The 13,304-nt window shown below is 38.9% G+C and overlaps 1 protein-coding gene across 1 annotated transcript in view; it reads left to right on the top strand.

Annotated features, from left to right (window-relative positions):
• Positions 1 to 9,911: 9,911 nt before the first annotated feature.
• Positions 9,912 to 13,304, top strand: part of Smp_078220 (DNA-directed RNA polymerase I, putative) — a gene marked incomplete at both ends in the record, with an annotated part of 7,306 nt that continues 3,913 nt past the window's right edge. Inside the window, 2 exons of the mRNA XM_018791385.1 lie at positions 9,912 to 9,924; positions 11,517 to 11,767. Of these exons, the coding sequence (XP_018645443.1) occupies positions 9,912 to 9,924; positions 11,517 to 11,767 (264 nt within the window). The remainder of the gene's footprint in view (positions 9,925 to 11,516; positions 11,768 to 13,304) is intronic.

Genomic DNA, 13,304 nt, shown 5'->3' with positions numbered 1-13,304 from the left:
TTTCGAAATCCTCTTCAGAAGACTAAATTTAAAAGAACTTCTTCGTAATCCCATTCGTTGTAGTCGCTCAATTATAAGGTCAGCTGTAAGTCGATCGTACATGAGCATTGGATACGGAAATAGGCGCCGTGACTTTGTGATCACTCAAACGTTTCTGACCGGCTCGTCTATAGATTATAGTCTTGCCACGGAGATATTCACCAGTTTATGTATTCTTGAATAAAATACTTTTCAATAAATTTATAAGAGGACATAGTCCCCTAATGTCTGTTTTCGTTGCAAGAGTTGGTTGATTTGCCCAGTAAATTAGTTCTTAAAATGATTGTCAAGTGAAACTGAGAAATATCAGTTACGGCAAACAGATTGTCAAATGATCTACAATACATAACATATTCCCCCATTCAATTTAAAATTAGCAGACTATATGAGGACCAGTGTCGGTATTCAATATACACATTTGTTTAAAGTTACTGATTTACTAAAACCCGATCCAGTCGATTATTGGACTCTAATTCATTAACAGATCATTTAAAGAAGTTGATTAAACGTTCACGATAATCAAAAGAAAAAGGAAAATAGCTCTCTTGTATAGTAAGTGAATTAAATTAGGTTCGATCATGATGATGTTATCGATCTGTGTCAGTTGAATATTTGTTCCTTCGTATCATATCATAATTGGCACGTCATTCAGGTGTTAGACTGATGGAATAAATTTCACGATGACGCCGTTAATGTTTCAGAACTACTTATCGGGTGGTTGTGCGTAACTGACCTCAAGTAGCTGTCCTTTCGATGATGACACTTCCAGGTCAACAAGGTCACTACTAATTTAGTTTAGTTTTCAGATTCACCATCCATTTCAGTTTGATGAACCAGATAGTATTTCTATCTTACATATGCTCAGCACAAATTTGTAGATGATTAGTTTCTCGGGTTACATAACATATAAACGCTTGTTCTTCGAGCATTTAACAAGATATGTCAAAATGCTGATAAAGCTGAATGTTCTTAGTCAGTCATTGAATTTGATGGATTTGAAGTCAGTTATGCTGTAGGTGTTGTAGTTTCTCCCGATGGTACTGCCGGTCCCAAGCCCGGGTAAATGAGGAGGGTTGGGCATGGGGTTTGCGACCCTACCCCGTAGAAAACCAACTCGCTAAAAACGCTAACCAGAAAAAATCATTCAAATCATTTAAAATCTTCCCTAGGAGTAGAAGGAATAATTATGACGTCTCATGATGAAAGCCGAGTTCCTTTGGAAGTCATGAGGCCGATGCACCTTCTTACAACCAGAGCAACATTTGTATGGGCACATGGAATGTCCGGACAATGTGAGAGACAGGAAGAGTCTTCCAAAGTGCTGCAGAAATGAGAAAATACAACCTGGAGGTGCTTGGAATCAGTGAATCACATTGGACGCAGATTGGACAACAACGAATATATATTCAGGTGAACTTCTGTTATACTCCAGTCATGAAGAAGAAAATGCCCCACATACACAAGGAGTTGAATTGATGCTGTCCAGAAAAGCACAAAATGCACTTATTGGATGGGAATCTCATGGACCAAGGATCATCAAAGCCTCTTTCAAGACAAAGAGAGGGGGCATTACAATGAACGTCATCCAATGCTATGCGCCTACCAACGACTACGATGAAGACTCTAAAGACCAATTCTACGATAGACTGCAGTCGATCTTCGAGAAGTGCCCAAACAAGGACCTGACAATTCTGATGGGAGATTTCAACGCCAAGGTTGGAAAGGACAAAACTGGATACGAAGACATCATGGGACGACATGGACTGGGAGAAAGGAACGAAAATGGTGAGAGATTTGCAAACCTTTGTGCCTTCAATAAACTGGTCATAGGTGGCACCATATTCCCATGCAAAAGCATACACAAAGCCACTTGGATTTCACCGGATCACACTACACAGAATCAAATCCACCATATCTTCATCAACAAAAAGTTCAGAAGAACGATGGAGGATGTGAGAAACATGAGGGGAGCTGATATAGCATCATATCACCATTTGCTGGTCACGAAGGTGAAACTAAAACTCAAGAAGCAGTGGACAACGGCGCGGACAACATCACAAAATTTTAATACGGCTTTTCTTCGAGATGCTGACAAACTCAACAAATTCAAATCAAACAGCACTATCAAAGAGCGAACACTCAATATGGAAGCCGCCAGAATAATGACATTTAAAACAAATTAGATACAGTTCAAGAAGAAATATAGAGACCCGATGATGGCAACAGAAAAAAATCTGAGAAAACTATTATGAAATGAAATACCACGATCAAAAATGGCATCAAAAATACTAACAACAATGTATAAATCAAGAAAACATTAAGAAGAAGTTATAAATGTATTCATGGAGGGATTTTCACATAGGAAACGTTCAAAATGGATCTTACACACCCGACTGCGTCACAAGACAAGCCCTCACATGGAATCCTGAAGGCCAAAGGAGAAGAAGATGACTAAAGAACACATTACGCCGAGAAATAAAGACAGGCATGAGAGGAATGAACAAAAACTGGATCGAACTAGAAAAGAAGGCACAGGACAGAGTGGGTTGGAGAATGCTGGTCAGCGGCCTATGCTCCATTGGGAGTATCAGGCGTTAGTAAGTTAGTAAGTATGCCATAGGTGTGGAGTCTTATAATTTAGACTTCAGGTTTAGTGTATCCAATAAACTTCGGTTTAGTAACGATACCTGATGATCAAGTCATATGCGCCCAATAATCTGTTCCATTGGAGTTACATCTAGAAGTTGAGGTGACACTGTAAATGACAAGCTGACGGACACCGTAGCAAATAATCCATGTGATGCTTTTGTTGATTGTTCTGCTCGATCTTCGTACTCATCTGAAGCATGGTCATATTCCGTTAACTGTCTTGTAATAACTTCAAACGTCCCATGACAGTGTGATCTTCACTTCAAAAAACGAGAGCATCCTTATCGATGGTATGAGTTCTAGATATGCCTGGACTATGGTTAGATGTGATTGCCGGATCACATGGACTATCGCTTGAGCGAACTGTAGTGCTAGTGGATAAATGGATCTCTGGAGGCAGAAAAAATCCTTATTTTGGTAAGGTTCAGTAATTTGTTGTAATTGTCTTGGTGGACAATGAAGACAGGCGCCTGCAGGTTGGGGTTGCGTTGACGGTGCGTAACCTAGTATTCCATCTTCCCCATTACGAAAGTGATGATAAGAGTTACATCTTGCAGGTTTAGTATTTATAACATTTGAGGGAAACCATGGGGCACGTTGGTTCATTGCCGTTTGTCTAATAGTAAGACTGCATACATGATGGTTGTAGTGGCCGTCTCGTGTAACGTTTGAACGAAATGTGTCCTTATAACCTCCCTTACGATGAGTAGGGTTAAGCATGTTTTCAGAAATTATACTTTTGTTCGGTAAGACCGTTGAAATATTTTTGGTATTCGGTTTAGATACAGAAGGTTTTGTATTTACTTTCTTCTTAATTGATATAGACTTCTCAGACTTAGCAGTGTTTTTAGGAACTCCGCCTGTAGCTCTTCTAGAGTTACTGCCGGTCACAAGCCCGGGTAAAGGAGGAGGGTTGGGCATGGGGTTAGCGACCCCATCCCGTAGAAAAGCTAATTCGTTAAAAAAACGCTAACCAGAAAAAATAATTCAAACTATTTAAACTCTGCCAGCGGAGTTGAAGGAATAATTATGACGTCTCATGATGAAAGCCGAAATTCTTCGGAAGTCACGAGACCAATGCACCTTCTAACAACCAGAGCGACAATTTTTATAGGTACATGGAACGTCCGGACAATGTGGGAGACAGGAAAGACCAGCCAAATAGCAATGGAAATGAGGAGATACAACTTGGCAGTACTCGGAATCAGCGAAACCTATTGGACACAAACTGGACAACCAAGGCTAAGTACAGGAGAGATGCTCCTGTACTCCGGTCACGAAGGGGAAAATGCTCCACATACTCAGGGAGTTGCTCTAATGCTGTCCAAAAAAGCACGAAATGCACTTGTGGGATGGGAATCTCATGGACCCAGGATAATCAAAGCATCATTCGGAACAAAGAAGCAAGGGATCAAAATGAACGTTATCCAATGTTATGCACCCACCAATGATAGCAACGACGATGATAAAGATCAGTTCTATGAAAGGCTGCAATCAATTATAGAGAAGTGCTCACGAAAGGACCTTACCATTCTGATGGGAGATCTAAATGCTAAAGTTGGAGTGGACAACACAGGATATGAAGATATAATTGGACGACATGGACTAGGAGAGAGAAATGAAAATGGGGAGAGACTTGCAAACCTATGTGCTTTCAACAAATTGGTTATAGGCGGCACAATATTCCCACACAAACGCATACACAAAGCTACATGGATCTCACCGGACCACACCACACAGAACCAGATTGATCACATCTGTATCAACAAAAAATTCCGAAGATCAATGGAAGATGTGAGAACCCGGAGAGGAGCTGACATAGCTTCAGATCACCACTGGCTGGTTGTGGCCAAGATGAGACTGAAGCTAAAGAAAGACTGGACAACTGGACAAACAGCACTACAAAGGTTCAATGCAGCCTTCCTTCGAGATACTGACAAGCTCCATGAATTCAAGATAACTCTCAACAACAGGTTCCAGGCTCTACAGGATCTACTGAATGAACAAGAAACTACTTTGGAGGACAACTGAAAAGGGATAAAAGAAGCACTAACTTCAACGTGTCAGGAGGTTCTTGGTCCTAAGAAGCATCATCACAAGGAATGGATCTCTAAGGGAACCCTGGACAAAATTCAAGAAAGGAAGAACAAGAGACTAGCAATTAACAACATCCGAACACGAGCAGAGAAAGCGAAAGCACAAGCAGACTACGCAGAAGCAAACAGGGAAGTGAAGAAAAGCATTAAAGCCGACAAGCAGAAGTACATGGGAGAACTAGCAACGACGGCGGAAAAAGCTGCAAGAGAAGGGAATATGAAACAACTATATGATACAACGAAGAAATTGGCAGGGAGATATAGCAAACCAGAGAGACCAGTCAAGGACAAAGAAGGAAAGACAATCACTGAGATTCAAGAACAGAGGAAAAGATGGGCAGAATACTTCGAGGAACTGCTGAATAGACCAGCCCCATTGAATCCACCGAACATCGAAGTAGCCCACACTGACCTTCCAATAGATGTCACTCCACCAACGATCGAAGAAGTCATCAGACAAATCAAAAGTGGGTAGGCGGCAGGACCTGACAATATACCAGCAGAAGCACTGAAGTCAGACATTGAAATAACTGCAAACATACTTCACCTTCTATTCAAGAAGATTTGGGAAGAGGAACAAGAGCCAATGGACTGGAAAGAAGGATATCTCATTAAGATACCAAAGAAAGGAGATCTGAGCCAATGTGAGAACTACAGAGGCATCAGTTTGTTATCAGTACCAGGAAAAGTTTTTAACAGAGTGCTGCTGAATCGGATGAGAGACGCAGTAGACGCCGAACTTAGGGATCAACAGGCTGGATTCCGTAAGGATAGGTCATGCACAAACCAGATTGCGACACTACGGATAATCGTGGAACAATCAGTTGAGTGGAACTCATCACTATACGTCAACTTCATTGACTATGAGAAGGCGTTTGACAGCGTGGACAGGAGAAAATTATGGAAACTTCTTCGACACTATGGAGTTCCTGAAAAGATTGTCAACATTATCCAAAACTCATACAATGGACTACAGTGCAAAGTGATGCATGGAGGACAGCTGACAGATGCATTTCCAGTAAGGACCGGAGTCAGACAAGGCTGTCTACTCTCCACATTCCTCTTCCTTCTAGTGATTGACTGGATTATGAAGAATTCGATATCTGAAAGGAAATACGGAATACAATGGACAGCTCAGAATCAATTAGATGATTTGAACTTCGCAGATGACCTAGCCCTTCTCTCTCATACACACGAACAAATGCAGATGAAGACAGCAAATGTAGCAGCAGCCTCCGCATCGATAGGCCTCCATATTCACAAAGGAGAAAGCAAGATTCTCAAATGCAACACGGAGAACACCAACCCAATCACACTTGATGGCGAAACTCTGGAAGAGGTGGAAACATTCACGTACCTGGGAAGCATCGTTGATAAACAAGGAGGATCTGATGCAGATGTAAAGGGGAGGATTGGCAAAGCCAGAGCAGCATTTCTACAATTAAAGGACGTATGGAACTCAAATAACTGTCAACTAACTTCAAAGTGAGAATCTTCAATACGAACGTCAAGACAGTCAGTTCCACTGTACGGAGCTGAAACTTGGAGAACTACTACATCCATCGTGAAGAAGGTACAAGTATTTATAAACGGTTGTTTACGCAAAATACTCAACATTCACTGGTCGGATACTATCAGCAACAGCGTTTTATGGAAGAGGACAAACCAGCTTCCAGCTGAAGAGGAAATTAGGAAAAGACGTTGGAAGTGGATAGGACATACATTGGAGAAATCACCAATGTGCATTACAAGGCAAGTCCTAACTCGGAATCCAGAAGGGAAGAGGAAAAGAGGAAGGCCAAAAAACTCACTACGCCGGGAAATAGAAGCAGATATGAAAAGAATGAACAGCATCTGGAAAGAACTGGAAAGGAAGGCTCATGACAGAGTTGGATGGAGAATGCTGGTGAGCGGCCTATGCTCCTCGACGAGGGGTAACAGGCGTAAGTAAGTAAGTAAGTAAGTGTTTTTAGGAGCCTTCACAATAGAATTAGGTGTTTGATTGCAAGGTTCAGATATTACACTGGAAAGAATGGCATTGGTTTCACCATCAGATATGTCCTGGTTATCTAGGGCCACTAGAGGTATGAGAGGCAAACTAGCAAACTGCATTGATATATCAGGTACGCTTTTGCGTTAGTCTTTGGTTAGTGGTTTTGTCTGAGACTATACGAGCGTTTTTAAACTTCGTAAGCGCACAGACTAGCTATTCAGATTCTTTCAACTGTTCCGCTAATAAATGGGAATCGAATCTAAACAGGATAGTGCATCAGTATTTTTGGTGCATTTTATTAAGTCGGATACATTGGTATGGGCTGTCTTGGTGATTAGCTACCTTTAGTATCGAATTCCTTACAGTTTTAATGCAACTTTGTTCGGTATATTATATATAGTCACATTATTTCGAGGGATTATTCGCTTAGTGACTTCACTAGCTATCAAGTCAAAGACGCATTTTACCTTGATCCTGCCTTCGACTTCTGAAGGAACGACATCCTTTGACAACAGCAGTTTATGGGGTGACAATGTCTTTAGTTCTAGCCTAAGATCATCATTTATTTATTTATTTACTTAAACACATAAATATTGGTACAAGGGGGCACCGGATATATATGCGCCATATAAATCTCATTCGATTTGTGTGAGGGCTGTGATACTGCTCAGGTGCCCAGACTGAAACAGGTGGTTTCCCTAGAGGGCCACACCCGGAGCCTTTGACCTAAAGGTCTGATCCACAAAGCAGTGGAGCATCGTAAGGAGATGCAGTCCTATGGTAGCCGGTGACCAACAGCAGGTTCATACGCCATTCTTTCCTTCAGGATACTGGAGCCCATGTGCACCACTGGTTTGGAATCAGGGTTTTCAAACTCCCCTAGGTGGGTCCTCCACATCCACCAACCCGATTAAAGCGCCGGACATTCGCTTTTCGTCCTCTCACTTTTGTGAACAACACCCCCGCCACGAGAAGGCAGTGAGTAGGACTTCCCTGACAGAGGCTATATATTCGCGTGGCCATATGAGAGCATTTCGGGAGGGAGAGCAGACTCTCCCCACTCTCGGCCGTACCAGGGCATTTGGGGGCTTCAATAAAGAGCTCGCGAGTGACTCCACTTTAGAACGCGTGTCATTTAATTGCTTATAGAAAGTGGCTAATTCACTCTTAATATGGTTGATACATTCAGTTCGTGAGTTAGAACTCTTTATTAAGTTTGACACTGAGTCATACAGCAACAGGTGTGGAGTACGTCCACTCCCACTATTATCTGGTGCAACAGGAGTTGCAGAGCATGGGGTAAAGGTAAGAGCAGAATTGTTAATATCTGAAGAAATAGGGCTTTTTCGGGTTCGTCTTTGTGTCAGTCGAACCATTTTTCTTCAAGGGTTAATTCAAAAGTTATTATTGAGTTATGAACTAGGGTTTAACGATGATATATAAGCACTTTATAAAAAATACCGTATCAAACAAATGGCTGTCAAGACTTAGTAGCTGAGTGGATAACGCGGTGGCGTTTCAAGCGAAAGGTACTGGGTTCGAGTCCCAGAGTGAACATGAACTCTGTGATGCAGGTACATCCAGTTGACGAATCCCAAATAGGACGAAACGCGCCTGTTGGATTCTACTGCTAATCACTATCCATCTTTGCTTACCATGCTTGTGAATTAAGGCAATACGCCCAGTATGCACATATGTCAATAAGAGACTGACCAGTTGCAGTCCTAAAACATCAATGGGAAGACTCAAATAAGCAATACTAATTGAATTTAAAATATAAATTTATTGCCAAAAACTGTTTTCCCCGCAAAGTATCATTAAATGATTATTTTCGCATTCCCTTTGTTTTTATTTTTGTATGCATGTATTCTTTCGTCTGATTTGCTTGATATAGCAGTGTTACCTCCGCATACCCTGGATGGGGCTGTGTGGCGATAGTTCAAATAAAGCTGTTCCGCATTTTCTTGTACCTGCATCTAAGAGTTTACGTTCACTCTGGATTCCACTCAGTAGCTTAGTAGATAACACAATGGCGTTTGAATTGAACGGTACTGGGTTTGAGTCCTAGAGTGAACATGAACTCTGAGATGCAGGTACATCCAGTTGACGAATCCCAAATAGGACGAAACGCGCCTGTTGGATTCCACTGCTATCCACTATCCATCTTTGCCTTATTCAAGTGATATCTCATTCCATATTCAGTACTAGGTGATTCATCATTGAGGAATGGGTGTATTCGGAACACTCTCTGCAGATAGTATGAAAACATTTCCATGCACTTGGTTTACTTTCAATTGTAGTAGTAGTAGTGTGTGCTACTGATGTCGACAGATATATGTAGTATGTTTTATCAATCAAAAGTGAGACGATTGATTGACATTTTACAAATGAAGTATTTACTATATGATTCTCAAATTCTATTATGACAATCTGTAAATTTGTATTCAAATACATTTGGTTGTCCTCACTTGTGTTTTTGTTCACTACAGTATCAGTACATATAAATATTCAGTAGTTATTTACGAGTACTTGGTGAGTAACCAACACATGTGATGTACATTGAAGTTAGATGGTGTTTGGAGGTGGTCAACAGGAAACCCTGGACCCGGGTTTCGTGCTACTTGGCACTCGTCAGCAAGGTGTACCTGTAATCTTGAGGGAACTGATGCTCCCTGATGGATTCGAGCCCGCGTCACTCAGATTCACAGTCAGAGACGTTACCACTGAGCTATTCGGGCCGCAACCGACCTCCTGTAGGACTGAGATGTAATCACAATTGATTGATCACTTGTTGGTGATCAATGTCATGCGTGTCAAGTCCTTCTTAGTGCTCATTGAATGCTATCGATCGAGTTGTAATGTGGCCACCAGTCTAGGTGGCTCGACACTGCGTGCACATGTAATCACATGTAATGTACAATTAAATATATCATACAACACAATCTCATACTATGTACTTTAAGTTTGAGTTCTTGATTGTATCTTGGTAAAGTTCTGGACTTTTTGAGATTAGTTCTATTTCATTTTATTATTTCAAATTCATAGAATAGTTTCTAGTTTCGTAAATAACGCTTTCGATTCCATTACATAGTTACTATTGTTTTAGTCAACCAACAAGTAGCTTATTGTTATTGATGAAACAACGAAGTGTGTGGTGTACTCAGAAATTGGTTAGAAAACGAACATATGTGTATGTACAAAAAGGATGCTACACGAATTGAACTAACGAATCTTGTTGGTGACGAGGCAGACTACTTTGTAATACTGTATTGTTGTGATGAATTATGATCATATATATGATCAGCTGTCGATTGAAAGCCAACATTGAAAGTATCCTTGACTATTACACAAGCAATGTTGATCATGATGATTCTCCTATCGTATCATTCAAATAGGTCCAATAGGTAGATTGACGGTTATATACAATAAAATCAGTTGTGAGAAAACGTAAAAGAAAAAGAATATGCTCACATTGACGACGAGTTGAGGCTGTCGAGATACAGTCTATTCGCAGTTCTGACCACTATTTGAACGTGAATATTTTCACAGACAGTTCAATTAGTGTAAATGTGTATCACCACTTAACTCATCCAATTCTTGGCCAACCATTTTTACAGAATATATCTAACGAGTAAGTTGTATGTGTACTCACTTTTATGCTTGCAATATCTAAGTTCATTTGCAAATAAATACTGAAATAATGTCGGATGTTAATGTATTGTTAGAGGCCTACGTAAAATTGTCGTCTGTATACATAAAAAGGGCGGAAAATTTGTAGTTTGGATTCCTAATCGTTGGAATTTCTAATTGCTGCATCCGTCAAGCTAGATATGATGAAAGCCAATATTGACAGATGAGAAGCTGCATGACTATTTCGTCAGTTTCAATTGTCTTTTGTTACACTTAAAGAGACAAATTATCATCAGCAATATTCAGAGGTGACATTGTTTTTATGTAAGTGGTCTTCAACCTTGAGATAAACGTTTCAGTCAGTCAGTCACAACGTAGAACTTCGTACGTACGTACGTAAATCAGTTCGAGCTGCCATACCAAATTAGCACAGAGATGAAGTTCTCGATTCAACTCCTATGGTGTTAGAACTAGTAAGATTATAAGCATTATGTGAAAGTTTAGGGTTTGAAGATGTTATTGAAGCAGTATAATCCAATGAAATAAATTTGGAAAGAGAAAAAACACAGAGACATGAAGAATTCAAAAGGTTAGAATTTGGTAGAACACAAAGAGTGGATGCACCTTCTCCATTGAAAACGATTTTGAGATAAACGTTTACAGGAAATCAGTGCCAGATCCATGATTCACAGAAACACTACTGATGACCGAAGTATGAATAAACGTTATTCTAGTTAAATACGGTTAAAATAACTGAGTTAACTCTGTTACTGAATCAAAAGTTCAGAACTAAGGGTACTAACTAGTGGTTATATGGAGTAATAAATAGTTAGTACATAATTATATATTATTGTAAGTTCAATGCTTCCAGGTCTTCCATTATGGTCTAGCTTCAATTGACCCATGATCTCAACTATTCAAATATTCAAAATTAATATATTTACATAGAATTAGTTATTCCGTACAGCCACATCAATTTTTAGTGATATGAATTCAAACTACTTATTTAACAATTAAGTAGTAATATCATGTCAACATAAAAAATACCATAAAAAACCGTGTTTCAATATTAATCAACGCATTTACATATTCTTTTTTATCAATTATAGATAATACCCTTTCATCTATACCTCAATTAAGTCCATCATTAAGTTCAACAAATGGATATGATGGTGAATCAATATCATCTAATAAAAATGATAATATAACTCAAACTATATCAGTGATGTATTCAGAACAATCTACAATAAATAAAAATGAACCAATTGAAGAAGAAGAAAAACAACAACAACGAGAAAAGACTCAAAAGGAAAACGAATCAATGAAGCATAAACTAGGGGTCAATGATGAAATGGATCACGTTGCTATGGGAGCATATAAAATAATGTAGGATACAATAATTGTATCTCTCGTTTTACTTCATTCTAACAATAGTTTTTAAGAATACTATGGTTGTTAAATATTGAACTAATTATATGGGACAAGTCACACAATTTCCAGCAACTACCTTATGTTCAATAACACTATCCAAATGTACTGTTAAAACTAGTGTGACTCTTTTTAAATACAAGATGATATACTACTTACTATTTAAAATGAAAATTCCATAGTATATATATTTTCTTTGAAAAAAAAACTTTCCAGGAGACTATTATTTATGGATGAACCAATCAGATTCAAGGAAACGGATCTTGAATTTTGGTGCGAAATTCATTCATTCAGCCGTTCGACTAAATACAATTTTGGCATTATAGCTGATGTTAGTTCATGATGAAAACCATAAATTTAATTCCTAGCTCTAACTATCAACTGTCAATTTTAATCCTAATACCGATTCCTCGAACTGGTTTATAACCCTCATTTAGTGCTAGTTACCAGGTGAACACTCTCAAGGTCAATCTAGCGTCGTTCAAAGATTGTCCATAAATCATTGTCTTATCTAACTTCCTTCAAAATGGTTATGTAATACTTTGATCAGAATATATCATTATTTTTATTACATTCTGTAATGTCTACTTTAAAAAAGAAAGTGTCCTTTGTTTTCCTGTAAACTGAACGATCAAACCATGAACTGATGTATTCAGTCAATCAGGTTATGCAATATTGTATATAGTACTGTATAGCACAAGGTATATATCTACCTATACATACAATGAATAGGAAAATACTATTGTAAATTGTAATACTACTACTACTGCTACCACTACCATTACTACTACCGCCACTACTATTACCATTACTACTACCACCACTACTAATACTACTACTGTTGATTAATTATTGATTTATGAACTTTTTAACTACTTATTTACTGAATTAATAGTAATATGTATAATATAAACAAAATTGTTTTTTGTTTAATCATTCAATTGGCTAGATATTCTATCTTATTATTATGATGATGATGATGGATTACTTTTCTTGCATTCTGCATATTGCATTTCTGTTTATGTTTCTATATCTATATGCTTTGACTCTTCTTTTTTGCCCCAATGAAACGTATATAGATGTCAAAGTTGAAATCATGAGTACTCGTCTGAAGACAATGCTCAAATGGTTGCTCAACTTCGTGGATTGGTTGAAGTTAGACATTAACATCGTTGGATGCTGGCTCAATGATCTAGTTCTTAAGCGCTCGCGCGAGAGACTGCTAGGTCCTGGGTTCGAATCTCATGAGTCGGGATCATGGATGCACACTGCTGAGGAGTTCCACAATAGACCATCCAGTGCTTCTAAGTTTTCCATGGTAGTCTAGCTTCCATTGACTCAAGACTTCAACTATAACATTACTATGATGATACTCATATCTCAGTTTGTAAAATATGGTAACATGATATTAATATACATTATAGATATTAAGTAAAAGAAACCGAAGGAAATAGTAGATTGTTTTAATG

Source organism: Schistosoma mansoni (assembly GCF_000237925.1).
Source record: "Schistosoma mansoni, WGS project CABG00000000 data, chromosome 3 unplaced supercontig 0077, strain Puerto Rico, whole genome shotgun sequence".
In the NCBI taxonomy this organism is placed as follows: Eukaryota; Metazoa; Platyhelminthes; class Trematoda; order Strigeidida; family Schistosomatidae; genus Schistosoma; species Schistosoma mansoni.
This window is presented reverse-complemented; position numbering and strand designations above follow the sequence as displayed.